Source organism: Juglans regia, chromosome 13, assembly GCF_001411555.2.
Source record: "Juglans regia cultivar Chandler chromosome 13, Walnut 2.0, whole genome shotgun sequence".
NCBI classification, from domain to species: Eukaryota; Viridiplantae; Streptophyta; class Magnoliopsida; order Fagales; family Juglandaceae; genus Juglans; species Juglans regia.
Window position 1 is genome coordinate 14,774,024 of NC_049913.1, and position 27,035 is coordinate 14,801,058.

Consider the following 27,035-nt stretch of genomic DNA (forward strand, 5'->3'; position numbering starts at 1 on the left):
ATATTAAATAAATATACATATTAATATACAGAATCAGTTATAATTAATTTTTTAATAAAAATGATTTATTTTATTTTATTTTTTAATTTTAATTTTTAATTTTTAATTTTTATTTACAATCCTTTCCTCTTATCTCACCTGTTCAAATGCAGTATAAATGAAAATCTGGATTCAAAGCTCCAACATTGTAAAAAAAAAAAAACAAAATCAGTATGTACTGATACTTAAAGCATTCCCAATTTTTGCGGCCGAATTTCAGACCACTTTGCCCCTTCACCCATCTTTCTCCGACTCTCAACACCCAAGTGTGTGTACCCAAACGCTAATAACCCCTCAACCAACTGCAAAGCTCTCCATTTGTCTTTCACTTTCTATCTGTAAATTTCTGAAGAACTATTGCGCAAAATATTCCAAGACTCCCAGTCCAGATTCCAAGCCGTGTGGCTTTTCGTGTTTTGTTCTTTTTATGCCGCCGTCTCATGGTTGTTCACCTGCTATCCACGTTTACTTCTTAAATTTAAATCAAGAATATTTTTCTCCTTTCTTTTTTTCTTAATTGAATAAACTAATCTCGTGTATATCTCAGTACTTCGCAGAGCACGAAACTGGGGCAGGGAGGTTTCGTGACTGGGTCGTCTTTGAATTCTATATGCAGTGAAAACATCGCTTTCTTCAATTTGTGCAGCTCATCGTTGATCTCGAAAGTCCCCTCCTTTGCTAAAGAATCATATTTTTTTTCTAGATATAACTCATAATTGCATTTTTGGCAAATGGGCATTCATTGAATCCTTTAAATTCATACTGAAAATGGCTATCTTGAATTTCTAAGTTCATTCAGCATGGATCTGGAACCTGGGGTTTATCAAAACCATGCTAAGGTGAGCTGGGAACATTTACGAACATGCATGAATTTCTCTTTTCTTTTCCTTCTTTATTTTTGAAAGAAACCCAATTCAGTGTTTGTAATCGAGTTGTTGTTTTTGTTGCAGAGAGAGTCATGGAAGACATTACTAACTCTGGCTTATCAGAGTCTTGGCGTTGTCTATGGAGATTTGAGTATTTCACCTCTATACGTTTATAAAAACACATTCGCTGAAGATATCGGACACTCGGAAACCAATGAAGAGATTTATGGCGTGCTGTCCCTTGTGTTCTGGACCCTCACTTTGGTTCCTTTGCTGAAATACGTGTTTATTGTGCTTAGAGCTGACGATAATGGCGAGGGAGGAACATTTGCTCTGTACTCGTTGCTGTGTCGACACGCCCGAGTCAGCTCACTGCCCAATTGCCAGGTGGCAGACGAGGAGCTCTCGGAATACAAGAAGGAAAGCATTGGGTTGGCCCCAGAGACTGGTTTTGGTTCGAGATTGAAGTCTACATTGGAGAAGCACAAGGTTTTGCAAAGATTTCTTCTTGTTCTGGCTTTGATTGGTGCTTGCATGGTAATTGGAGATGGTGTGCTCACACCAGCTATTTCTGGTAAAGTATATGAGACCTTGTTCTTCTGGGTTTTGATTCAAACTTGAAATATTGGATGTTTGTGACTAACTGGATTGGATTTCATTTGATTGGTGTAGTTTTCTCTGCGATTTCTGGACTCGAGCTTTCGATGTCAAAAGAGCATCACAAATGTAAGACTCTCGGCTTTGCCTCTGTTTTTGTTTGATTATGAGTTTTTTGTTAAGCCCTTCTGTAGATATTTGATGACTGAGTAGCTTTGGATTATTTTTTTCTTTAATGATTTAAGGGAAAATAAGTTCTTCCTTGAATCTCTTTTCTTCTGAATTGGTGGATTTCGGCAGGGTCAATTTTGAGTTTCTGTTGTTTTGTCTAACTTCTCTGAAATCTACTAAAATTTTCAATTTTTGAGGTTGAACATCTGCGCATATTTTTCTGAGTTTCCATTCGGTAAACATGTTTCTGGTCTTATGATAGGCGCTTTTATTTGCCCAACAATCATTATCTGTTCCTCTCTTTTCAATCCCCTGAGAATTGCGTTTATTTATTCCTAATTTCCAATCCATCCTTGCTCTCAAAGTGCTGTGTTGGGGACCCATCGCCTATTTTTTGCATTTAGGTAGCCAAACTATGACCGCAAACGTTGTAAACTGACTGCATGGATAGAGCAGCCAGTTTTCTCCTTTTCTTTTCTCTTGCTTTTTTGTTCCTTTTTTTTTTTTTGGGTGTTTAGCACATTTTAAGACCTCTAAAATCTCAAGCAGTGGTCATTGGGTCATCAAAGAAATCTAGACAACTATCGATAGTAGAGAAATTAAACTCTAATTTCACTGTCTGGAGTGTATCAGATTTCAAAAGTACTCTCGTTTGAGTGGACAGTTCTTTCCTTTTCTTTTCTTTTGGATAAGTTTGAGTGGGTAGTGAGAATTAACAAAAAAAAGAAGTTGGCTTCATGTCTCTGCCTGAGGTGGAATAAGGGTGATTACAAGGGGTTCAAGGAGAAGAAAGAAACTCAACATTGTCCATGTTCCAACTCACTCCTATGCTTATCTTATTTATGACTCTGAACCCCTAAAATAAGAGAAGCTATCCTGAATATCCAAAGCTCTTTGGTTGACTAAAATTACTATGAGATAGGTACTGTTAAAGGTAGGGAAGACCAAGTGCCAAGAGACTTTCATGCTTCAGAAATTATTCCCTTGAAGCCAAAACCTGTTAAAAGAAGGTTTTGATTTTGTCTTGTTGACAGCCTCTTTTACCTTTCATATATCGTCTGACTGGATATGCACTTATGGCAGGTAGATCATCTCTGTTGTGGGCTCAGTTTGGTGTTAGGTAGAGTTTTAGCGGCTGCATTATCTAGCAGTAGGGCCAGTAACAGCCCAACACACAAAGCAGGATTAACGAGAAGATAAGTGAAATATGTGGTGATATACCCATGCTTGAATTTTTTTATCAGTACACTAGTTAGTGCTGATATGCCTAACTTATTTGAAGTTTGGTAATCTCTTGGCTTTTTTAACCATCACAACCATGATACAAATAAAGAAAAGTAATAAAAGAAAATAAAGCAAAGAAGTAAATGAAAAAAAGAGCTTCTGTGATTCATATCTTAATGCAATTGTCCTTAAAATGTTTCTTTTGAAACAGCATATGGTACTCCTTTATTGGTAAATGCATCACGTTTTTTTCTTTGTCAATTCAGAAGCTTGGTCTATTAATAAGTTGAGAAGTTTTGATTCTGCTTGGTTTTTAACTTAACAGATCTTTTATTTAACTTCTCACATTAGCATTAGCAGTTAAATTTTTCACCTCTTAGTTTCTTTTACCCTAAGATTCATGCAACTGCCTTCACCTTCCCTCCTGAAAGTTTGAAGCTTTTTGCAGATGTAGAAGTTCCAGTTGCATGCGTCATTCTGATAGGCTTGTTTGCCCTTCAACATTATGGCACCCACAGGATTGGGTTCTTGTTTGCTCCTATAGTTTTGACATGGCTTTTGTGCATTAGTGCCATTGGGATATATAACATATTTCATTGGAACCCGCATGTCTATCGGGCATTTTCTCCATGTTACGTGTATCGATTTTTAAGGAAAACTCAAAGCAAAGGTTGGATGTCCCTGGGTGGAATTCTTTTGTGTATAACAGGTATGGACTTCTGACAGTTAACTTTTTTCCTAGTGCCACTACAAGAGAGTATTTTGTTTGTTTCCCTTACAGCATCTTCACTTTTCCAGGTTCGGAAGCCATGTTTGCTGATCTTGGACACTTTTCACAGTTATCAATCAAGGTAAATCATTTAATAACTTGCTTTATAAATTACACTGAGGGTTCTTGACCAAATTAACTTGGAGGGGCTTATTCTTTGAATGACTGGACCACGTTTATTAGCATCTGAATGTCAATTTTATGATCTTTGCCTTCTTACTTATAAAAATAAATAATAATAATAATAAAAAAAATAAAAAATTATGATCTTTGCAGTGTTGTTGAGGGTGGACCTTGTACAATATTATCAAGCCTTTTTTCGGCCTATGCTCATTATCTCATTGTGACAGTTCAACTTTAGTAACTCATCTCCTCTCCGTTGGCCCATTTTCTTAGAAATATAGGGTTGAAACCAAACCCTTGCATATATGGTTGTATCCTTTCAAAAGTGTAATTTTCTACTGCCCTCCCCCCCCCAAAAAAAATGTGGTGAGGCTTTTTAAATTCAAGGAATATTGGTTAGCCATGTTAGTATCCCATTCAGCATATGGAACCAATTTCTATACTAAAATCCTTGATACAATGTATTTCAACCACTCAATACCTTTGATGAAGCGGATCTTGATTCACTCTTGTTGTGTCTTGTATCTTGTATCTTGCACCGTGTTATTTCTTGGAATATATGTGTACTTTGATGCCAATGTGGACCTTCTCCAACCGAGAATTTAAATTGACCAATCTTTATTAGTAGTAGCTAAAATCTGGCACCCTGAAGTATCCATCGACTCAAGAATATACATAAAAAGCTAGAGCTGTTTCATGAATTTAAATTCCCTGCTGGGAGCAGCAATATGTCAAAATTCTGGTTAAATGGTTCTATGTAATTTTTTTGTCAAACATGAGCTACTGGTTTGATGGAAATCTGATTGATGATGGTTTTCTCACAATAATTCTCAAAATTAAGGAAAAAAGAATCAGATTTTTTTCTTAGCTTTTTTGCATAGGCATGCATGTTTATGAATTGTTTCTTTGTTACTCTAATGTTGTTCAAATTAACCAGAACAACCTTGGCCTACCTTTTTCTTAGGGGAAATTCAGACCGATGTTTTAAATTCCAGTCCAGTGATCATTCCGGTTTAAGTATTGAAACGGAATATTTCGGTACCAGTGCATTCTGGTGCACCGTCTCGGGATTAACTATATATTACGTATAAATATTTATATGTATATACAAACTAACAACTAATAGAATAAATACATACATATATATATATATGTAAGTTTGTATCATGTATATGTGTGCATATATATGAAAGAATTGAAGATTTATAAAATGAATATACGCTGAGAAAATCACAAACTTGAGTTGAGACACAAAAACAAAGAAAAGAAATAAAAAAATTAGAGAAATTATTAAAAATAATGATATTTAAAAAAAAAAGGAGAATGAGGGGACATATTTAAAGTTACAAAAAATTAAAATTATATAATATATTTTAGAATTAATTAAAGACAATCTAGATTTAAAATTTACAAAAATGTCATCCAAGCACAAAAAAAATTACAAAAACAGTCTGAAAACGGAATAGGACCCAGAATGGCAGGAATTTCACCAGAATGGCCAAAACGGGCCTGAATTTTGAGTGAAACAGAACGTGGAGGTATACCGGAATGGAATTTAAAACTATGAGTAAGACAGAACCCAACACACACATGCTTCTCCCATTTTGACATTGAGAGTCCCGATTTTCAATTTGATAGTTTCAAGACTTGAGTTTTCCAAAGTCTTAGCAAGGCCTTTTCCAGCTATTGACAGAAAGTTGCTCACAGTGTTGTGCTGATTTTCTAAATTATGGTTTCTCATTCGCCATTGAGGTTTAGCACCCCTCAAAGAGCTTGTCACTCTCACGAGCTAGAATTGTGTCCACTGAGGGATGGTGCCGACCCACTGGTGCTCTACATGTTGCAGGAAATCTACAGTTACCTATAAAAAAATAGTATACCATCACATGAGAGCTACAGTCACTCAGTGCCACAGCAAGTGCTGTGAGTTGACAGAGTTTTTGGATAGGTGCATTTATTGAACTATTATCCAGAACTCTAAACTTACAGAAGTGGTTGAGAGTAGACACATAAATAGATGCCCTCATACATGTGGCTTGACAGAACGCATTGCCCTGGATTGAAGTGGTCAACCACTAGCTCAAGTCTGATTACATGTGAATTAGTGAGTACCAAGGGGGGAAACTGCATTGGAAAATAGGTGTCAGCTGCACAAGGTTTTATTGGTTTTCTATGAAGAATCCTGCTATCACCTGAGTCAACATGTGTTTGATCCAACACAACAATTTGGGTCAGAAGTATGAGTCAGGTCAGCACAGTAAACAAACCTAGAGGTGGGCCCCTTGTGCACCGGCAAAGGTGATGGATCCTTCATCTTCTTTTTTATTTTTTTGGTTTTTGTTTTACACCTAGGGCCTCATTATGACTTACATATTGAACATCAGACAATGAGGTCCATGTGAGCAACTTTCTGTCAATAAATTGGCGAAAAACGTGATATGGTTCTTGGAAGTTTGTTTAGTGTATACTTGGCTCTCAAAATTATCAAATTGAAATTAGGGTCTCAATATCAAAGTGCGGAAAAGCAGAAGTCGGTTGTATCTGAATTTCCCCCTTAACAAGTTTCTTTTTCTTTGGTGGTTTCAATCATACAAAGAAAATGCAATTTGATGGTTCAAGAAAGAGTTCATGTTAAAGTTTTCAAGTGCATATAGGTCCCATTGGAGGAGCTCGGACTGGAGGAGGAATGAGTAGTGACTTTATCCTTTGTGCTGCCATTAATATGGATATATTTTGGCTCAATAGAAATGAAGCTGTACACTGGGATAAGATTCCAAACGATTTAAGGCCTCGTTTGGATGTTGAGATGAGATGAGAAATCTGTGAATAGAAATGAATGGTTTGGGAATAATAGTGAAATAGTTTGAGTTAAAATGTTTTATGTGATTTTGGGAAATGAGAGAGAAAAAGTTGAATAAAAATATTAGAAAGTTAATATTGTTAGAATATAATTTCTTAATATTATTTTTTTGGAGATTTGAAAAAGTTGAATTGTTTTTTGTGTTTTGTTTGGAAGTTTGGGAAAGTTGTAATGATTAGGTTATGATTAGATGAAAAAGTTGAAGATTTGAAATTAAAAAGTGTGTGCTTGAGTGGTATTTGAATGATGAGATGGGACCATCTCAATATCCAAATGGGGCTAAATATGGCTGCTTTGGCAAAGAAAATCTTTGAGAAGACAGAATGTTTTGGGTGGAAAATTATGTTAATTGTGAGGTGAAATGGATTCATCCTCCAATTGCCACATGGAAGTTTAATTTTGATGGTACCTACCGATAATATCTTGGTGGTTGGTTGTGAGCCGGAATGACGGTTGTTATAGAATGGGCTTGGCTTAAATTGGTGATTGTAGAAACTCACTGTTGGGAGAATTCAAAGCTGCACTCCTTGCTGTACATATGGCCTCTGAGTTGCGATTGACCGATGCAGTTTTTGAAGGGGATGCACAAGTGGTCTGCAATCAACAGGGGCCTCTGACTGGAGGATTACGAATACCATGGAGGAAACAAGGGCTTATTTGAAGAACTATCCTGGCTGATCTGTACAATGGATTCCCACGAAAGGCCAATCAACAGGCCCATATGGTGGCTAATTGGGCAGCAACAACATCTATCTATGGTGGAATCTGATCCCTAAGAACGATGTAAAATGGGATGTGGCCTTTGGCACCCCTCAAGTTCCTTTGGTTAATGAAATTTTCACCCATTGCATAGAAAAAAAGTATATTTAGGCATTTCGCAATATGCTAAGATTATAACAATGTTTTAGGATAAACCTAATGTTTCTCAAATGTTGTATTCTAATTAATATTTATAGCTTCCCTGGGAAAAATAAAGTCGATGTTTATGGTTGAATGGATTGCCCTTGTGGTTTGGCTGTCATTAGCGGCAAAATTTGGGGCTTTTGAGAAAAGATAAAGAGTGTGAGCTCCAATTGTGACAGATTAATAAGGTCTGTCTTTCGTATTTGAGCTAATAATAGATTTTCACATTTCTGCAGATTGCTTTCACGTCTGTGGTTTATCCAGCTTTGATTCTTGCATACATGGGGCAGGCTGCATATCTATCTAAGAATCATTTAATTGAGAATGTTGGATTTTATGTGTCTGTACCTGGTAGGTACTTTTTGAGTTATCCATAAAAATTATGTGGTTTGGATTACACGCAGAATCTGAAATACCCATGCATATTCTTACAGAGAACTTAAGATGGCCCGTTCTGGTAATAGCAGTACTTGCTGCAGTGGTAGGAAGCCAAGCCATCATCACTGGAACTTTCTCAATCATTAAACAATGTTCCGCACTGGGTTGCTTCCCAAAAGTGAAAATTGTCCACACATCATCCAAAGTTCACGGAAGGATTTACATCCCTGAGATCAACTGGGTCTTGATGCTGTTATGCTTGGCTGTTACTGTTGGTTTCAGAGACACAAAGCGCTTGGGTAATGCATCAGGTATGGCGATCAATGACAATAATCATAATTTGTTGGACCCTACACAGATCCTTTTCCAGTAAAAGCTTGTCACAAGGATTTGCCTGTATCAAAATGATTTAACTGCCAGCGTTGATTTCTCATTGATACCTCTCAACAATTATAGTCCAATTCTAGCAGTTATCTGTTGGTCAAGAGTTATTCCAGTGCATCGGAGTAAATTTTGGGATTATGCCTTGTCTTTTTGCTTCTTTCTGCTCAAGTCATTAACCAGATGCTTTGTGTGAAACAGGTTTAGCAGTCATCACCGTCATGTTGGTCACCACCTGCTTAATGTCTCTAATTATCGTCCTATGTTGGCATCTGAATGTGCTCCTTGCAATTTGCTTCGTATTCTTTTTTGGAACAATTGAGGCTCTCTATTTCTCAGCTTCTATTATCAAGTTCCATGAAGGAGCCTGGGTCGCTATTGCCCTTTCGTTCATCTTCATGGCCAGCATGCACGTTTGGTACTATGGCACTGTGAAGAAGTATGAGTTTGATGTGCAAAATAAGGTCTCCATCAACTGGCTACTTAGCCTGGGTCCCAGCCTAGGCATTGTACGAGTCCGTGGCATTGGCCTCATACATACTGATCTGGTCTCTGGAATCCCAGCAATCTTTTCCCACTTTGTCACCAACCTTCCTGCCTTCCACCAGGTCTTAGTTTTTCTATGCATCAAATATGTCCCTGTCCCACATGTGAAGCCTGAGGAACGGTTTCTAGTTGGGCACATTGGCCCCAAAGAGTTCAGGCTCTACAGGTGCATTGTAAGATATGGATATCGTGATATTCACAAGGATGACACTGAGTTTGAGAACGATCTTGTATGCAGTATAGCAGAGTTCATACGCTCCGGGAGCACTGGATCTAAGGAAACAGTTGAAGACTTGGGGAAGGATGAAGACAAAATGACAGTCGTTGGGATGTGTTCTACTCATGCAGATGGAATCCGAATAAGCAAGGATGATGTGAGCAATATAGAGTCAGCTGGTACATCAGAACTTAGGGAGATAAAGTCACCACCGGCGATACAACCAAGAAAAAGGGTAAGGTTTGTCGTGCCGGAGAGCCCAAAGATAGACACAACTGCAAGGGAAGAATTGCAGGAGCTGATGGAAGCTAGAGAAGCTGGGATAGCATACATACTGGGGCACACATACATGAAAGCAAAACAAGGATCGAGCATGCTGAAGAAACTTGTAATCAACTATGGGTATGAATTCCTGCGGAGGAACAGCCGTGCAGAGACCTATGCATTCAGTCATCCACATGCATCTACTTTGGAGGTAGGGATGGTCTACCGTGTTTGATTTTGCTTACAAAAAATATTGTAACGTATAGTGTACATTTTGTAGCATCATGCAATAGTGAAGACCACCACTGTTGGTTGGTGGATGAAAGAGAGCTTTACACAGTTCCGAGTCTTTTTTTCACTATACAGTACCCCAACTTTTTCCTTTTGGGTTATAGAAAAGGTGGATTCGCCTTGAAGACATTTGAAAGAGTAATGCCCCCAAACCATAGATTCTTATACTAAACTTCCTCCCCTGGGGATTTATGATCCTGGAGGCTTGTCGAATGATAAATTACTCTTTGCAGAACCTTTCATCATATTTATAGCACAAAGCCTAGAGGGCATGCATGCATGGCACTGAAAATGGCACTCCTTGCAAGTCATATGAAAGTCTAAGGTGGTCTTGTTCGTTGCTTTCTCTTCAACAACAGGTTTGATTCTTTTCTGTCAGCATCTTCCAACGCCGAAGAGTTATTTTCCCATCAAGCACGTAATCATGAATCCTTAATTTACCTTCTTTAGCTCATCAACTCTTATGAAGGGACCTTAATTCCAACCCCCACAAATAGCAAATATATTAAATGTTTATCCCCAAATATGTCGGTTGCTGCATGATATATGATAAGGGTCCCGCAAATCTCCAAGGCAGTCATGAAAATGGGGCCTCTTGATTATAAAACGCTGGGTGGAGTACTTGTAGTATTGCAACGTATATCTCAAGTATTTTCCTTTTCTTTTCTTTGCTTTCTCCTCAAGTAATACTAATAATAATCATAATCAACAAAACATTCTCAACTTTGTTCGTGTTATATACATATATATATATATATATATATATGATCTCATCTCAAAACTTTATGAAATGATCCGTGGATCTCCTAAAATTAATAAAGTGCACTGTTCTTCTTGCATTGTAGTCTGGTGGAAGAATACAGTGAGTGATGTGTAATTTCAATGGCACAAAAAGTCTTGATGAGTTGTTGTTCATCTATTGGTTCATGCTTTGTGCCGCATATTCCACAGTAGATCACCGAAAAAAGGGGAAATATATATATATATATATATATATTTATAAGAATTTTACTATACATCAGTAACTATTTACTTCCACACTTCACACCTAGTAGTTTTTTTTTTTATAAGATATGAGATGTGGAGTAATGAATAATAACTGATAAAAAGAATTATTTATATATATATATATATATATATATTTGTATTGCTCTCGTCCTATCCATCCTTTCATTTCATCTACATGAATCAGAAGCTCAAGTCTCCATTTCCTTTTCCTTTCTCCACTTCTCAAACCAATAATTATTATACTAATTTTCCTACACAAGTGGACGAAGAGATAGAGCAATCAATCGCCCCCACCCCATATTGCCGACCAGGCCAGCCACTTCACACTCACAATGTCCTACATATATATCTATATATGTATATATACATTTGCATATATGTATATAATTAAGTCAATGGAACAAAGATATAGGACTCGCAATAAGGGGCCAAAGTTCTTATCATTTTAGTCGTATTCCATGTGGGATTATGCTTAAAAAAATAGAGTCAAAGTTCATTTGTATACTTGAAAGTATCTCATAATTCTGTTAATAACAGTGAAATAGTTTGAGTTAAGAAATTTTATTAGATTTTGAGAAAATAGAGAGAAAACATTTAATAAAAATATTCTTAAATTAAAGAATTGTTTTAATTTTATTTTTATTTTGAAGGTTGAAAAAGTTGTATCAATTTTTATGTTTGGATAATAATTAAGTAATATATAAAAAAAAAATTTGAAGATTTAAAATTGAAAAATATTTTGTGTTTGAGTGATGTTTAAAAACAAAATTAAGAAATTTTTTGAGAATTTCGTGTCTCAAATGTTTGATTTTCATTTGAATTTGGAGGGGAAAATGACCGTAATTGTTCCATTTCCATGGAGGAAAGCAACAGTTGTTTAGTAAAGCAAGCAATGGCAATATTATTATTATTATTATATATATTGTTGTATTGAACTAATTTGTCCATATATTTAAATTTTGAGAAAATATATTTGTAATTAAAAATTATGCAACTGCCGCGTAGTCGTTTTAAAAAAAATGAATAAAATATAAGATCTATATAAAAAAATTAATTTTTTAATAGTACACTCCACTCTGTTCCAAAACTATTACGTGTCGTTTCCACACTTTATGTAAAATTACTCTTAAATTTTTAATGAGCAACTTTTCTTTTTTTTTTTAAGAGCAAATTATAATCTGGTTTACCATATACATTTTGAACGATGTGGTTTCATAGATCTTCACAAAAAATAAGAAATAATTCATTCAAAATAATGTAGACTAAAAAAAATTTAAATGGGTCATATCCTTTGAATTATTATTGGAAATGTATGTGATATAGTTATTAGAGCCTTTTTCTTATTGGTGGTTGGTTGGCGTTACAATTTGAGTTACTTTTTTAGGTTGATTTCCATTTCATCCACTTGAGTTGAAAATGGCTAAAATTAGATATCAATCGAGGTAATGTGCTAAGTGTCATCTTCTCTACTACTATACCATGAATATAGTCATCACAATTTCATTATTTTCTCCAAACATTAACACAGTTTTCTTTTGAGTATTTTATTAAATTCAAACCTCCCCCCTCCCACCCCTTTTTTTTTTTTTATAAAAAAAAATATGAGTTGGAAGCATGTTTTGTATTTAATTATTGAATAATTCTATATATAACTATAAAATATTTAAACGTCACATAATTAAATTTTATATATAATTGTAAAGTATGTAAATATTACGTAATTATTTTAAAAAAATAAAAATTTATTATTAAAAAATTAATTTTTTTATATTAATTTTATATTTTATTTATTTTTTTAAAAACGATTATATAGTGATTATATAATTTATAATTATAAATATATTTTTTCTTAATTGTTTAGGTGGAGGGGTTGTGATCATTGTTTTTAATTTCGTACCGTACCGGCCGGTACGGCCGAAATTTTTCGTTTCGGCCGTCCGGCCGGTACAGGTACTAGATATATACCGTACCGGCCAAAATACCGGCCGTTTCGGCCTAAATTTCGGCCTGTACCAGCCTATATTTCGGCCGGTACCGGCCGATATTTCGGCCTGTGTGTTTTTTTTTTTTTTTCGTTTTTTCAAACTACAAGTTTATTTTTTGACCCCTAATTTTGGATTAGACTATTTATAATTTATATGTATGTATGTATTTATATATAATTTATTCATATATAAACTATTATTTTAGAATATAATTGTTATATATATTTATATATATAATTTATTCATATATCGACTATCTCGAAACGGTACCGGTACCGAAATATTTCATTTCAGTGTCTTGACCGGTACGCCATCCGATACGGTATTCAAAACCTTGGTTGTGATTGGTAGAGTTGCGTGCGCTGTCGACTTTTTATTAAAAAAAAAAAAAAAATCTGAACGAATAGAGTGAAAGATTCGTTTGGAACATTGCAATAGGGAGGTGGGTCCCAGCCATGGCTTCTGGATAAGGACGAGCACCCCCACCCCCAACCTCCTCAAAGCTCCGTCTAACGCGGCGACCGGATAAACTGGAGGCCCACACGTCGTAAGCGTCGCGCCATATTTAAAAAAAACAAAAATAATAATAAATGCAGAATTTATATAAAATAATAATTTTTTAATAATATAATTTTTTAAAAAAATAATAATTATACCACATTTACGCATTCTACCGATCTATCTACTATTACTATTTTTTTTTTTTTAATTTTTTATCGCCTCTTACGTGATCACCACGTGCCATGTCGGGGACGTCGTGGTGCCCATCATCGTCATCATCCGCATCGTTTATCGTAGCCTTGAGGTTCTCTGACGTGGTTAGGCTTGGGTTGGTGGGTCCACTGTAATTGGTACGTCGTGTTTTGGGGGGGGGTTGGGGGGACTCCAGAGTGTTACACGTGTTAAAGATTGTCGCTACCTGGGGGTGTCGTTGGGACGAGGAAAATGGGAGGAAGTTGTGATTTGACCATTTTATCCGCTGGAGAGAGGGGATGAATAAAAATTTAAAAAACAGGGTTGTTGCACGGAATCACTCCCAGTGCCATCATCGATTGTATCGTTCTAACGACAACTTCATTTTTTTTTTTTTTTTTTTCCGACAGAATTGTAACGATAACTTTTTATTACAGATGGAGAATGATTCATGAAAATAATCTAGATACAATTAATTTATAATATTTTTTAAGAAAATATTATTAGTTTAGTTTTGTTATGGTTAAAATTTAAAATATATTAATATTTTTTTTTGTAATAGATATTCTTATTATTTTCTTAAAATATTATGATTATTAATAAATATGAATTTTAATTTTTATATAAAATTATATTAATCAAATCAAATTAATTATGCTTGTTAGTTTAACTCATTTATAAGAAACGGATTGAAATGAGTTGTGTCATATTGACTTATTTCTAATTAATTATTAAACAAATCAAAATGGGTAACATAATCTATTATTTAAATGAGATTGGTTAAGATTTAAAAATTTAATACATTTAACTTAATGGATTACGTTTGAATTAATTTATATAATCGAATGAATACATGTGACTTAACACGACACCAACTCATAAACACGAATTATCACTCCTAATTTAGGTTAGGAGTTTATATCTTCTAGAGTTTTGTCAAAATTTTAAAGTTAAGAGAGATGGATGGATACATACAATGGGATCCACAGCATTTATGATTGTGGGAATAAATTTTTTAGATAATTTAAATACTTAATAAATATCTCAATGCTTGCTTAGTAAAATAATATGATTTAACTTTCTTTTTGTAAATTTAAATACAGTTGTACGGTATGCAAATAGAATTAAAGGAAAATATTAATTATATTAATTTACTTTTTCAAATGTCAACTACTTGATATGTTAATTATGAAATTTTAAATTTTAAAAAAATTAACAAAATAAATTTTATATATAAAATTATAAATAAAATTGTAATATCTAGTATTACTCATAATTAAAACAAAAAATTAAAGAGTGTTCCTACTCCCACCTGAAATTTGGTGTCGAATAGATTTTTTCTTTCTTTAACCATTTTTTTAACTCCTATAAATATTTAAAAAAATAAAAATAATCATTAAAAATAAATTTTTAATCATTAAATAAAAATAAAAATAAATTTGGTGTACAATTTTTTAAAGAAAAATATTTACATCAGCTTACTATTCATCACACACTCAACACACTTAGTATATTGAGATTTAAAAAAAAATAATTTAAATATATGACATGTGAAGTGTGTAAGCTGATGCATAGAATTTTCTATTTTTTAATACTCTTATCATTTCTCAAAACTAAAATGGTAGGTTTGGTGACCTAATGACATATAGTCAGATTTTTTAAATAAAAAATTTAAAAAGAAAAAAAAAATGGTGGGATGTTTATTCGTGGGAAACGGTGCAGTTGGACAAACGGTTATCTCGTAAATAGTGGAAAAGACGGGACTAATAAATTGAGGGAGAGAGAGAGAGTGAATGCTTTTAATGCTTATCCATATCCAAAATTGAGAGAGAGAAGACAGACAGGTAGGAAGGAAGGAAGGGCGTGGTGCGCGGTCGGCCAGTCCCTGCGGCGTGCTGTTTGCTTCCTTCCCCCCCCCCCCGCTTCCCCACTCACACACTTACCTTTTTTCTATTATATTTATTATAATATTAAATATAAATACTCTCTTTCTCTTCTATCCATCTATCTTTACCCATCTGTCATTTATAATATTAAATATAAAAAAAAAATTTATTCATCATTTTAATTCTCATCATCTTATAATATAATATTAAAAAATAAATTTATAAATAAAATATAATAAATAATCTTCAATCATTTAATATTATATCATAAAATAATAAAAAAATAATATGAATTAAAAAGATGAATAGAATTACTTAAATATAAATATATTATTTGAACAATTGGGTGTTTTTTTTAATTATTTTATATTTACTGAAAGAATATAATATTATTTCAAAGGGCCCCTAATGGCGTGCGCATAATCTAGCTAGAATTTTTGTATCTTATGGTATGCTTATAAAATTAATATAATAATAAGATACACGGATGCTTTTCTCTTCCTTCGATTCGGATAAAAGATACATTCATTGGCACCAGCGACAAGAATATATATATATATATATATATATAATAATGAAAATCATTAAAAATTTAAAAAAAGCCTTTAGCTCCGCATATTCCCATTTGACCAAACCATTGTTGACTATTAAAAATTATATAAACTCTAGAAGAAACCCCTTGGATATTATATAAAATTGAAAACCAAAATAAAAGAAATAAAAAGCAGTGGAGGATAATGTTTTTTATCAACTACGAGACCCACCTTAGCAATTTATTAAATAGTAGGTATTGGGTTAACCCCAACTACCACCACTTTTCGCATTTTCTAATTTTTAGCTTAAATTACATCCTTTGGCCTAACTTTCTATTAATATAAAATGTTTGCTGTTTTTATTTTCATAAGAATACTCTTACTCTTATTCTAAAATTTTTTTAAGTGACATAATTTAATTTAAAATTTAAATTATATTATTTAAATAATATAGATGATATACTCTACATATCGACTTGATAATAAAATAATTCTTTTTATAATATATCATTCAGTGCTATGAAACCAAATATGATATTTGGACAAAATAGGATGAATTAAAAGTTAAAACGCATACTTCAAAATAAAATTATTTTGTTCGTTCTCATAAGCACATAGATGGTCTTTTAATTATTCAAATCTTACACAAATATAATAATTAAATTTTTAAAAATAAATATAATATATCAATATTATAAATTATGATATGGTTTGTTGAGAATTCAAATTTCGTTTGGTTACACAAATCATTTCATTTTATCTAATTATTATAATTTTCTCAAATTTATGCATAAAATATAATAAATAATTTAATTTTTTTAAAATTTTAAAATAAAAATTATATTAAAAAAATCTTATTTAATAAAATTTTATTTAAATTTTAATTTTTATCTCATCTGATATCTTCTATGTAATCAAATGAGTCTAAAGTGTCATTTGAATAATGAGTTGAGAATAAAGTTAAAAATTAAATAAAATATTAAATAAAATATTATTTTTAATATTATTAATATTTTAAAATTTAAAATATTTATTATATTTTATATAAAAAATTTAAAAAATTATAATAATAAGACGAGATAAAACAGTTATCCAAACGGAGCTAAAATGATCCACCATTCTCAATGCCCTTTTTCTCTCCACCACTATCGCCAAGAAGGCAATCTGTATTATGGTCGATTAGAATAGTTGACAAATGGCGATCCACGATCGGGAAGACAAAGAGGGATATTCTGGTAATTTCGTAGCCGTAGAGTTGAAAATCGAAAAGGCAATCCGAAGCCCAAAGCCAAAACTGGCTAAAGCTTATCCAAGAGAATAATTATATAAATATATTTATAGATAAAATCTCTGTCTGAGGAAAATTTAAAAAATCTCCATTTTCTGCACATTTCGGGTCCTCCATCGTTCGCTAATTATTCCAGCGATCCAAACGCACCCTCCCCAATTCTCTTCTTTTCCTAAACCCGCTCTCAAACTACGGCCGGAAATTATCGCCGCCGCAACCTTCTTCGATCGCGGCATACCTGAGGCTCAGGTTTTTGACCGTTGAAGCTCGTGTTTTTCCTCTGATCTACGTTTGAGTTGGTATGAACTTTGTTTTGTTGAATTTCCTTCACGCCCCGTACGGTTGCCGAGAAAATAGTTGCAAAAAAGAGGAAGATACCGAAAGAAAATTTACGTTTTTTAATCTCTGGTGTCTCATCGGTGAATACAAGTACGAGAATAAAGAGTCTCTCACTTCATTTTGTTTCCTGGCAACCTGACGGGGCGTAACTCGTAAGAGCGTTTTTCTATGATTCCAAAACTTACATCCCTATGTGTATGTATATACACACATGTGTATGTATATATATTATATACACATGTTATATCTTATATGTTTGGATTTGCCGGGTTATGTGGTAAGATGGACTGTTTTGGCAGGAATTTATCTAATCAAGGTGTCGTCGAGACTTCAAAAATTGGACATCTGTTTGAACTTGTTCAGGTAAGATCTTTTGGTTTCCAATAACGTAATTTTCTTGCTGTTACGTTGAGATCTTGAAGGTTTTATCGTAGTGGATAGCTTTAATAATGAATTGTGTTACTTCTGCGTGGGTTTTTGGTTTAGTACTACTGTTTTGATATACGAGCCATCAGAGTTTTGTGCTGTTCTCGGTTATGGCTCCGTTTGTTTTGAGGGAAAAAATTTCCGATAGAACTGCAGTTCACAAAAAGATAACTTCAGTGTGGAGGTATTGTTACTACCTTAGAAAAGATTTCTCTTGTGCAAGATCCAAAATTAGATATCATTTAGAAAAGTATTCTGAGGAAAATACTTTCCCTATAAACTTTATTTTTTGATAAATTAAAAAAAAAAAAAAGGCACCTTCATGTGTGGATGTATTTTTATTACCTGCACGATCAAGGTTAGGCATCCTTAAACGTAAATGGAGTCATAGACCGTTTTCAAAGACTCGTTTCCCCTTTACCTGGTAGATTGTTCGATTTTAGAGGTTCGATATTAAGATCAATGTTAAATAAGTTGCATTTGAGATTTCTTCATGATCATTATCATCTCTTGCAGAAAATGTGGAAAGATGGAAACTGTTCTTGCTTATTTTGTGGGGGGTGGGAGCTTAAAATAACTATATACCTTAATGTCTTGGAACTCACTCAAGCTTGCTTGTCTATGTGTGGCATATATTGTGTTTTAGTGGGATGATTGTTATTTCATAGGATAAATAATAAATTTTGAGTTTTAATTCTCATGTACATTCGTGCATGATATTAAATATTAACAAGAGATTGTGATGCTTCAGGCCAAAGTAAATGTTGAAGTTTTTTTTTTTTTTTAAGATTGGAACTTCATATATTTGGCTTTTAAAACTTGCAACTAGCTATTTATATGTATTTGTTATTATCTCTTCACTTTTACTTTTGCTTTGTTTCCCATATTTGGAGTTTATCGCAATTGTGTTTACACCAATCCTTCTCTCTCTCTCTCTTAATATATGGGTTCAATATTTTTTTTCAGAGGAAGGGTCATATTCATTTTGTGTTGACTGAATTAGTAATAACCAAGGTTTTAATTTTCGTTCGGTTCCGGCTGGAACGGCTGGAATTTGCCGTGCTGGAACAGTAACTGGCACGATTTAGGTATCTATTCTGTACTGGTCTGTACCAGCCAGATTTCGTTATTTCGGCTGAAACATGTCGGTCTGGAATCTGTATACATGTCATTCTCGTAATTATCTTGTATATTGAGGGACAAAACTGTCGTTTCTGTCCATTTTTACTTATCCCCCTTCCTGACAAAAGTCAAATCCCTAGTTCTCAAAACTTCAAAAATAAGTTTGCCCTCTGTTTTGACTCTTCCTCAATCCTCACTCCCTGAATGATTAACTGTATTCTTTTTATAAATTTGCAGATTAAATTTTTTAACCATTTTGTTGTGCATTTTATAAGAACTTCACAACTTGTCTTAGGGGAGAAGTTCTGCAAATATTCCTGTTTGGCAAAGGCTGGAAGAAGTGGAGAATATATCTCCTGGCCAACAGTACGAGGCCACTTAGCAACTTAACACCCTCTCCCAAGGGGTCAAATCGGCAATAAAACTTTCCTTGGATTGAAAAAGTCAAAATAATTGAATGCTAACTGAAAATACTTCATATTTTATGTAAAATCCTTGATACAAATAGCCCTGTTTGGATTTTAATGAAATGCGTGATAGCCAGAGATTTTCTGAGACTAGGTGTTGAGGAAGATGTAAAGTTGGATTTCCATTTGAAATTCCAGCTTATTGTTTTCGTATGCTTCATTGTATTCCTGAATTATTTGAGTGATGATAGATGACTTTGAATGAGGTGTGCGATGAAGATGCATGGTTGGATTGAGAACTAAGAAGTATTATTGAGTTTTTTAAATATGTGTATTTAAAACTTGTATTGATGTTATTTTAAAATATAGTTTATATGTATATAATTTATTCATATAACCACTATCTCGAAACGGTATACCGAAACAGACTGGTACCGAAATATTCCGTTCTAGTATCTCAACTGAAACAGTCACCGGAATGGAATTTAAAACTTTGGTAATAACTCCACTTCTCCAATGTCATTTTGAATAATTATTCGAGTTTTGGACCATATTTCAACTTGCTAGAGAATATAAGCTAATTTCCATTTCTTTAGGCATTCCTATAGAAATTAAATTCTATGGGTACCAATAATGATAATCTTGTGATGTAATTCTTGCATCTGAATGAAGTTAAAATTGTTAATGAAAAGTGTTGCAAGAAATTTTGAGAAGTTCTTAGTTTCAATTTGAACTGAGAAAGTGGTGCAAACAAATAGGTGTTTGCAACTTGTGCTTGCTAATCCAGCCCAAACTGAGTGCAACCTGGACTTTGGACTAGCTTGGGTTGGGGTTTTTCTGTCATGGGGTGGGTCTCGGGGCAACCCAAACTCAACCTTCACGATCCATCATTCAGCCTGTAGCACCAATATTCAAGTCTAGAATTCATATGACAGTCTTTTTAATGTTACATTTAAAATTTTGTCCTCGAGCTCATCTCCTGCATCTATTTTATGTTGTCAAAATAATGTATTTCGATGACAATTAAGAGATGATAAGTTCATGATTTAGTCATGTTATAAATTATTTTCTTGCTAAATACTACCCTGTTAGCCCAAACCTGATGCAGTTGAAGATCAGCCTGACCCACCCAAACTTTACTAATTAACCCAAGCTCTGCCCGATTCCAACCCAAGCCATTATTTTTTTCCTTTTGCAAGCTGGGATTGGAATTAGTTGTACAGCCTGCAGCCTGCAGGTCTAGTTCTGTTGGGTTGGGTTAATTTCAAAGGTTCAAAAGGTTGGGCTGAGCCTGGGTTAATCTGTAAAATGTGTACAATACAGAAGTCAAATCATCTAATGGGTCTGAACCCCAACTCAACCACCTTGATCACCGGTAATGTATTTGCTATCCTCTTTGATGTTACCTTGTTTACCATTGAGGCTGGACCAACATCCTGCTGAGAGAGGGCAGCCTTTAGCTTTGGCACACGTATTAAATTTATGATTAATCTAACAATCACATCATGGGCACCATCTGATTTTGGCGGTGGCTTTCTAACCTTAGTTTATAAAGGGATCCCAAGTTCTAGTTTGGTTTTCTGAACATTTTCCTACTGGACAGATGTTGATAATTGGTTAAACAAATTACATAATTCTGTATTCTCTTGTCTTGTCACCAAAAAAAAAAAAAAAAACCCTGTATTCTCTTTGAGATGATTTATAACTTCTGATGAAAGTTCATAGTTTGTTTAAACACCTTTTCCTGGCTAATTCCTTTTTTCCATCTTTTGAAGCAAAATGGAAATTCTGTCGGATACTTCCCGCGTTATCCTTTGAGCAAATTAATTGCATCCTTTTCCTGGTTTGTTTTAAGTAATTTTCAGAAGTGCATCAGTGAATGGTGCTTCTTTTATAACTTTTTAATCCTTCTTTATAACTCGCATTGAACAGAAGGAGCTTGTAAAAAATGTGCAGCCATACAAAGTTTGAAATTTTTGTTTTCTGTTTTTTTAATAATTAATAAATCTTTATTGGATTTATTGTAGTTGGCATAATTGTGAAAAATATCTCTTGAGAATGGCCACCTTGATACTACACCCGAGCAATCAAATAACAGACATTCTAAATTGTTTTTTAAAATAAATATTTGGATGAAAATATTTGTGTGGATTGTAGAGTTCTGATTATAACCACTTAATGATGTGTGCAATCCATTTTTTTTTTTCTAGGGTTTTTGATAGCTCTGCTGAAAAGATTTTTGTTAGGAAGTGTTCTTTTGTATGATTTACTAGAAAGGATTGTATCGCTTGTCATTCATGGCATCAAGATCACGTGTGAACTTTTTAGACTTGGCTTCTGGAGACCTATTGGATGTTCCTCATACCCCCAGAGTTCTTCCACGGGTCATGACTGTACCAGGAATCATATCTGATTTGGACGGTTATGGCAGTAATGATGGGGATTCTGATGTTTGTGTTGAGAGGAAAATTATAGTGGCTAATATGCTACCTTTGCATGCCAAAAGGGATGCAGAAACGGACAAGTGGTGCTTCAGTTTGGATGAGGATTCACTTTTGTTACAATTGAAGGATGGTTTTTCTCCTGAAACAGAAGTATTTTATGTGGGTTCCCTTAAGATTGAAATAGATGCTAATGAACAAGAAGAGGTTGCACAAAAACTGCTCGAGAATTTCAATTGTGTGCCTACATTTCTACCACATGACCTCCAGAAAAAGTTTTATCTTGGGTTCTGTAAACAGCAACTATGGCCTCTTTTTCATTATATGCTACCCATGTGCCCAGACCATGGTGATCGTTTTGACCGCTTGCTTTGGCAGGCCTATGTTTCTGCAAACAAAATATTTGCAGACAAGGTAATGGAAATAATTAATCCTGAGGATGATTCTGTTTGGGTTCATGATTATCATTTAATGGTTCTACCCACATTTTTGAGGAAGCGGTATAATAGAGTCAAGCTTGGGTTCTTTCTGCACAGCCCATTTCCATCATCGGAGATATACCGAACTTTGCCAGTTCGAGATGATATTTTGAGGGGACTGCTAAATTGTGATCTAGTTGGTTTCCATACATTTGATTATGCACGTCACTTCCTCTCATGCTGCAGTAGAATGTTGGGCTTGGACTATGAATCAAAACGGGGACACATTGGATTAGATTACTTTGGCCGCACAGTTTACATTAAAATACTTCCTGTTGGTGTTCATATGGGTCGGCTAGAATCCGTGCTTAATCTTCCCTCAACATCTGCCAAGATTAAAGAAATTCAAGAGCAGTTTAAGGGCAAAAAGGTGATTATTGGTATTGATGACATGGATATATTTAAAGGCATCAGTCTGAAACTTCTAGCTGTGGAACAGCTATTGCAGCAACGGCCAGAGCTGCAGGGAAAGATCGTTCTGGTTCAGATAGTGAATCCTGCCAGGGGATCTGGGAAAGATGTTCAGGAAGCAAAGAGAGAGACCTACTTAACCGCTAAAAGGATCAATGAGGTGTATGGTTCCCCTAATTATGAGCCGGTGGTCATTATTGATCGTCCTGTTCCTTGTTTTGAGAAGTCTGCCTATTATGCGGTGGCAGAATGTTGCATTGTGAATGCTGTGAGGGATGGTATGAACTTGGTGCCTTACAAGTATATTGTTTGCAGACAGGGTACTCCTTATATGGATGAAACTATGGGTATAAAACCCGATTCTCCTCGAACAAGCATGCTTGTTGTGTCTGAGTTCATAGGCTGTTCGCCTTCTTTAAGTGGAGCAATCAGGGTTAATCCTTGGGACATTGATGCTGTGGCTGATGCCTTGGAAACGGCCATCACCATGCGTGGTTCTGAGCAGCAGTTGCGGCATGAGAAACACTATCGGTATGTCAGTTCTCATGATGTCGCTTACTGGGCCCGCAGCTTTATGCAGGACTTAGAGAGAGCGTGCCGGGATCATTACAGTAAGCGATGCTGGGGGATTGGCTTGGGTCTGGGATTTAGAGTTGTTTCTCTTTCTCCTGGATTTAGGAAGTTGTCCATTGATCACATTGTCTCGGCGTACAAAAGAACCAACAGAAGAGCAATATTTCTGGACTATGATGGCACTGTTGTTCCACATGCTTCTATTATTAAATCCCCCAGCCCTGAAGTCATTTCTGTTCTCAATGTTCTGTGCAAGGATCCCAAGAACACTGTATTTATTGTTAGTGGGAGGGGGCGGAGTTCTCTGAGTGAGTGGTTTGCTCCACTGGAGATGCTGGGAATAGCTGCTGAACATGGATACTTCCTGAGGTATGTTAGTACTGAGCTTTGGACATCCAGTAGGCCTCTTTCCTATAGAATCTGAGATGTCTTTTGCTCTTTTCTTGTTGCAGGTGGAATCGATCATCTGAGTGGGAAACCAGTCCAGTGGCTGCTGATCTTGATTGGAAAAATATTGTGGAACCTGTGATGCGATTGTATACAGAGGCAACGGATGGCTCCAACATAGAAATTAAAGAGAGTGCTTTGGTATGGCACCATCAAGATGCAGACCCTGACTTTGGATCATGCCAAGCGAAGGAGTTGCTGGATCACCTGGAAAGTGTACTTTCTAATGAACCAGCAGTTGTGAACAGGGGCCAGCATATTGTTGAAGTTAAGCCCCAGGTATGATTGCTCCTCAAACCCAACTCCCTGCCCTTTTTCTTGTTTTGCTGTTACATGTGAACCTGGACAGGCTTGGCTGAAATTGATGGTTAACGTCTTGTTACGTGCAGGGAGTAAGCAAAGGGTTAGTTGCAGAAAAGGTTCTATTGAGAATGGTTGATGATGGGACGCCACCGGATTTTGTGATGTGCATCGGAGACGATAGATCCGATGAAGACATGTTTGAGAGCATATTAAGCACAGTCTATAGTCCATCCTTGCATATGGCTCCCGAGATCTTTGCTTGCACCGTTGGCCGAAAACCAAGCAAGGCTAAGTATTATCTTGATGATGCTGCCGATGTTGTGAAGTTACTTCAAGGACTGGCTACTGCTTCAAGTCCAAAGCCTAGACGTCTTGCCCATATCCAGGTTTCTTTTGAGAGTACTGTTTGAGTTAGAGCCGATTGACTGGCACAGATATGCAAGTTCCATATACATGATCTATTTTTTTTTGCTCTGAGGGATCTCATCTATGACCGGGAAAAAAAAAAAAGTTTTTGCTAACATGATAGCAGGACCTTGTGGGATGCAATTCTGATCCTTCATGATGTCCCAAACACGTTTTTCACTTTGCTAGAAGTTGATTTGGTGGGCTTGTCAGGATCATGGAGAACTTGATGGTACTTTGTCATTGTATATGGTGACCATCTATCTATCTTGTATCTACGCTAGTTGCCCACGGGATTATATTTTCAGATGTCTATAATGGCTGTTTGCAAGTGATCGGGCACCGTTACATGTATAGGAGGTACACTCTGCTTTTGTCACAATCAATACATGAGCTCAATTTGATCTTGATACCCAGTAGTCCATTTCTAACAGCTAAAACCAATCATATTCTGTGTCTGCCGTTTTCTGCATTAGGTGCCACCGAATTAGCATGTCTTGTAAATATTTTAAGCTCACGGCTTTTTGTCTTTTCAGTTTTGTCTTGTGTGGGTAAAAGATGCTTTATTTCCTGATTTTTATTTCTTGTAAAGAAGAAGAAAGGATCTAACTGATTCACGCTGCATCATTCAACCTAAGATCCAAGTAGCCCTCGCTTTGTGAATGGAATGAATGGACATAAAACAACCATTCATGGCGTGAAAATGATGTTCTCTTATGCCTTAACTTTTTGTTAATTCTAATTTACCTTTTTCTTTGTGACCTTATTTTTATTTTTCTTGAATATGGCTTATGATTGTGATATCGAAGATGACTATAAACAAGGATTATATCAGCACAAGCTTCTTTTACTGGAAAATTATTAAGTACTCATAGAGTATGGATGGTGTAAATATTATCATCCTCAGTACTCCAAAGAATATCTAATACTTACTCTCTTCTACCTAATTTTGAAAGCTGGTTTGAGTTTTTCTCTGGGCTAAAAACAAATTGAATGCTACAGTTTAGTTAACAGGTCGTGTTTGTGTCGTGTCAAGTCATGTATAGTTTAGCTGCATGATTAGCCACCCCCTACTTCAGCTACTAACTTATCGGACACTTCATTTTCCCCATAAATGGTAGTTTGGATAATGATTCATTAAGAAAGTAGATATATTCACATTTAGGACGAATTTCATGAAGCAATTCAGTTAAAATTGCAAATTACTTTGGGAGATGGCATTATTTGTAGCTTTTCATCCAAACTTTAGCTAAAGCCATAAAAAAAAAAGGTATTCCAATCAGCCATCCTAAAGTAGTGAAAATATGTAGCTTTGCACTCTCAATAGCATCCCTAAAAGCTTTATATTCTTCAATTATTGCTTTTGTTTCTTTCTCTACTCTTACTAGAAACTAAAAAGTAATGTGTTCTTTCCTACTCTCCAAAAAATATATAAATGAGAGAAAGATATATTTCCCTTTGAATATCGGTAAAAAGGATGGAAAATAGTTAAACTTTAGGGAGTGGGATGCTAATGCTTTAAACTCGTACTAAAACCTGTTTAGAAGTGTATGGGAGACAGACAGGGTGAGAGGTAGGGAATCCCATAAAAAGAAAAAGGAGACTGATTCATATGGTACCACTACTACTAACAAAGGTTCTTTTTCAAAATCTCAAAAGCACACACCAAAACAAACAAAAAGGGTACACACCAAAACAAAAAAAAAAGGTACATTTTTATGGTTTGATGTGATTCGTTAAATTTATTTTATAATAAAAGTAATTTTATAGTCTGACATACCATATCAAGACACATCATTTTGTAAGTTTATTTTTATACAATTACATTATGGCTAATTTGATTTAAGCCTTGTTGACAATGATTTTTGCTTGGGTTCAATGCCAATTTGAAAAATTTCAATTCGCTTTGGTCATTATGTAGGTTAAAACAAATTTAATATTATCAAGATTGAGTGCCTATTTGGGAGTTTGGAAGTTTAAAAAGAGCTCTTTAAAAAAACTGATATGTTTAATAAATTTATAAAAAAGTATAATAAATACTTAAAAAATCTAAAAGTCTATTTTTCTTTTTTTTTTATAAAAAGTATTAAATTAAAGCTACATTTTTAAAAATTACCATAATTAATCTTAAAAGCGCTTTAGTTAACTAAATAGTAAATAATTTTGAATAGATGGTTTTTATTTAGTAAAACTCAAAGCTCTATTAAAAAAAAATAATAAAATTTTTTTTTTAAAAAAAAAGACTTATATTTCCAGCTGGCTATGAATGAAATTTTCGACTTTCGAGCCGAGGATGCGCAAGAGGATGGGCCAATCAAAATGCAGGTGTCCTTTACATTCCTTGTTGCCACTGTTTCATATCACATGGGACGGTTTATGAATTGGAAAATGATAGGGTTACTACCCTCTTACTACTCATTTACTATTTTTTTTATATTTGATTTTTTTTATAATTTTTTATTTTACTTAATAGTTAAGGAAGTGATAATTAGTAAATTTATATATTTTTTTAATTTTTTCTTAATGATTAAGAATGTTAAAAAAATACTTAAAAATAAAATAATAAAAAAATAAAAATACTACAAGTAGTAGATGGGTAGTAGATAGGTAGTAAGCCTATCACTACCCTTATGAATTAATTTCCAGCCGACTTTCTGTGG

The 27,035-nt window shown here is 34.5% G+C and overlaps 2 protein-coding genes across 8 annotated transcripts; both read left to right on the plus strand.

Moving 5' to 3' along the window:
* Window positions 1–252: 252 nt before the first annotated feature.
* Window positions 253–9,868, plus strand: LOC109009324 (potassium transporter 6-like). Of its 2 annotated transcripts, XM_018989771.2 has the most exons (9): window positions 253–482; window positions 587–878; window positions 990–1,479; window positions 1,578–1,631; window positions 3,346–3,606; window positions 3,696–3,748; window positions 7,789–7,903; window positions 7,987–8,241; window positions 8,513–9,868. In XM_018989771.2, exons 2-9 carry the CDS (start codon window positions 840–842, stop codon window positions 9,571–9,573), a joined length of 2,328 nt encoding a protein of 775 aa, XP_018845316.1. In that variant the 5' UTR covers window positions 253–482; window positions 587–839; the 3' UTR covers window positions 9,574–9,868. The 2 variants fall into 2 exon arrangements, with proteins under 2 accessions (XP_018845316.1, XP_018845314.1); XM_018989769.2 differs by having other exon boundaries at window positions 253–878.
* A 7,217-nt stretch (window positions 9,869–17,085) lies between these two features.
* LOC109009323 (probable alpha,alpha-trehalose-phosphate synthase [UDP-forming] 10) lies at window positions 17,086–24,791 on the plus strand. 6 transcript variants are annotated; one of them, XM_035683983.1, is made up of 5 exons: window positions 17,088–17,513; window positions 17,661–17,724; window positions 21,527–23,589; window positions 23,673–23,946; window positions 24,057–24,791. In XM_035683983.1, exons 3-5 carry the CDS (start codon window positions 21,614–21,616, stop codon window positions 24,378–24,380), a joined length of 2,574 nt encoding a protein of 857 aa, XP_035539876.1. In that variant the 5' UTR covers window positions 17,088–17,513; window positions 17,661–17,724; window positions 21,527–21,613; the 3' UTR covers window positions 24,381–24,791. The 6 variants fall into 6 exon arrangements, with proteins under 6 accessions (XP_035539879.1, XP_035539876.1, XP_035539878.1 ...); XM_035683985.1 differs by having other exon boundaries at window positions 21,645–23,589; XM_035683982.1 differs by having other exon boundaries at window positions 17,088–17,321.
* Window positions 24,792–27,035: the final 2,244 nt, after the last annotated feature.

Excerpts from the sequence above, each read along its gene's own strand:
- LOC109009323 (XM_035683983.1), top strand. The coding sequence starts at position 21,614 with ATGGCATCAAGATCACGTGTGAACTTTTTAGACTTGGCTTCTGGAGAC. Across the intron at positions 23,590-23,672 it reads GAACATGGATACTTCCTGAG|GTGGAATCGATCATCTGAGT; the intron begins GTATGTTAGTAC and ends TTCTTGTTGCAG. Across the intron at positions 23,947-24,056 it reads TTGTTGAAGTTAAGCCCCAG|GGAGTAAGCAAAGGGTTAGT; the intron begins GTATGATTGCTC and ends TGTTACGTGCAG.
- LOC109009324 (XM_018989769.2), top strand. The coding sequence starts at position 840 with ATGGATCTGGAACCTGGGGTTTATCAAAACCATGCTAAG. Across the intron at positions 879-989 it reads TTTATCAAAACCATGCTAAG|AGAGAGTCATGGAAGACATT; the intron begins GTGAGCTGGGAA and ends TTTTTGTTGCAG. Across the intron at positions 3,607-3,695 it reads AATTCTTTTGTGTATAACAG|GTTCGGAAGCCATGTTTGCT; the intron begins GTATGGACTTCT and ends TCACTTTTCCAG.